Source organism: Eimeria tenella, genomic scaffold (assembly GCF_000499545.2).
Source record: "Eimeria tenella Houghton genomic scaffold, Eth_scaff64, whole genome shotgun sequence".
NCBI lineage: Eukaryota > Apicomplexa > Conoidasida > Eucoccidiorida > Eimeriidae > Eimeria > Eimeria tenella.
Window position 1 is genome coordinate 80205 of NW_013543430.1, and position 1930 is coordinate 82134.

At 64.1% G+C, this 1930-nt stretch overlaps 1 protein-coding gene across 1 annotated transcript in view; it reads right to left on the reverse strand.

Moving 5' to 3' along the window:
* The window catches only part of ETH_00033330 (uncharacterized protein), a gene marked incomplete at both ends in the record, with an annotated part of 3367 nt that extends 1654 nt beyond the window's left edge, over positions 1-1713 (reverse strand). The window contains 3 exons of the mRNA XM_013377847.1: positions 95-559; positions 1217-1424; positions 1676-1713. Of these exons, the coding sequence (XP_013233301.1) occupies positions 95-559; positions 1217-1424; positions 1676-1713 (711 nt within the window). The remainder of the gene's footprint in view (positions 1-94; positions 560-1216; positions 1425-1675) is intronic.
* Between the last annotated feature and the right edge of the window lie 217 nt (positions 1714-1930).

Consider the following 1930-nt stretch of genomic DNA (forward strand, 5'->3'; position numbering starts at 1 on the left):
TGCTGCTGCTGCTGCTGCTGCTGCTGTTGCTGCTGGTGCTGCTGCTGGTGCAGGTAGCTGCTTCTGGGCTATCGCTCTGCGTCCCGCGCTGCACTTTTTGCTGCTCCTCAGGCCTCCAAGGGAAGCAAATTGAATCAGCAGCAGAAGCAACAAGAGGTTCATCTAAAACCATCGGAAGGCCACTTCGAAACAGCTCAAAACGTTCACCACTCATTTGACCCCTCGGGGGCCCCCAGGGTACCTCTAGGGGGGCCCCCCCAGGGGGCCCCCCAGGGGCCCCTCGAGCAGCCGCCGCCGAAACCCCTCCACAGGGGCCCCCAAGGGTACTTCCAAGGGCCCCCCCAGAAGACCCTGCTAAAGAAGAGCGCCTAGCAGAGGAGGGGCCTCCACCTGGGGGCCCCTCCCCTGGGGGCCCCCCTGGGGTACCCCCCAGGGGCCCCTCGAGGGGCCCCTGGTTTGGGTCCCAGTGCCAGAAGTACACATATGGGGGGCCCCCCAAAAGGCCTTGGGAGATCTCGAGGCGCCAGAGGGCACTTAAGTCTGCTGCGAGGCAGAGGCGCTGCAGGCAGAGGCAAGCCAAACCCTAAACCCTAAACCCTAAACCCTAAACTCTTAACCCTCAGCCTCAAGTAGCTTGCTCTCCGCAACAAATCTGAACCCCAAACCCTAAACCCTAGACCAAAACAACTGCTTGAAATGCAAAGGCAGGCCAGAGCACGCAGCACGTTCCCTCAACAGCCAAGAAACACCCTCAGCTGTGAACCTTCTAAACCCTAAACCCTAAACCCTGAACCCTAAATCTTGGAGGCTAAACCCTTAAAAAAACAGAAAAAGAAGCCCAAGGCGAAAAAAAAAGAAAAGCAGAAGAGAGCAAACGGAGACACCGAGCTCAAGCAGCAGGAAAGCTGCCAGACAAGCAGACGCTGCTGCAGCTGCTGCAGCTGCTGCAGCTGCTGCAACTGCTGCAGTTACTGCGACTGCTGCAGCTGCCGCAGCTGCTGCAGCAGCGGGAGGGGACAAATAAAGATAAGCAAGGACAGCAACAGGGCCCCAGCCGAGAAAGAGGAGACAGTCCTGGGGCCGCAGCAGCAGCAGCAGCAGGGGCGAGGTAGCAAAAGAGAAACAGGGCCTTTCTGGGGCCCCAAAGAAACACAAAGACAGCTCTTCCTGCAGCCCGCAGCAGCAGCAGCAGCAGCAGCAGACCCAGGGGGCCCACCTCAGGCAGGGGCCCCTCTTTCTCCTTCAGCAGCCACAAAGAGGCCCCCCCATCTCTAGTGGTCAGCGCCAAGCAGCGGCAGCAGCTGCCCCGCAGCCCCGCAGCGCAGCGCCGGGGGGCCCCCCGGGGGCCCTCCGGGGGGCCCCCCGGCTGGGGAAAGGTCAGCTCTGAGAGAGCGAAGGCTGGCAGCCAGCACACGCACAGGAACCTGCGCAGCAGCAGCAGCAGCAGCAACAGCAGCAGCAGCAGCAGCGGCGGATGCTGGCGCTGCAGCGGGGCAGTGCGGCAGTCACCGCAGTGGCAGCAGCAGCGACAGCAGCGCGGCTGCAGCAACTGCAGCAAGCGCCGCTGCAGCGCCAAGGGCCGCGCTGCAGCAGCAGCCCAGCAGCAAACCCCAGCCCAGCCCCCACTGCATGCAGCTGCATGCAACAAAGCCCCAAAATCAAAAAGCTTCCCCACCTTCTGCAATGGGGAATAGAATAAGTACCCATTAGCATTTCCCTAACTGCCACGAGGGCCCCCGCAGCCCTCGAGGCCCCATCCTCTCCGTCCCCAGGGGGCCCCCTGGGGGCCCCCCACCGCTCAGGGGCCCCCGGGCAGTCCCCCTCCAGGGAGGCACCCCCCGGGGGGCCCCCCCGGGGTGCCCCCTCCAGGGGGACCCCCTTCAGGGGGCCCCCCGGGGGGGCCCCCCCGGGGGCCCCCGGGCAGTCCCCA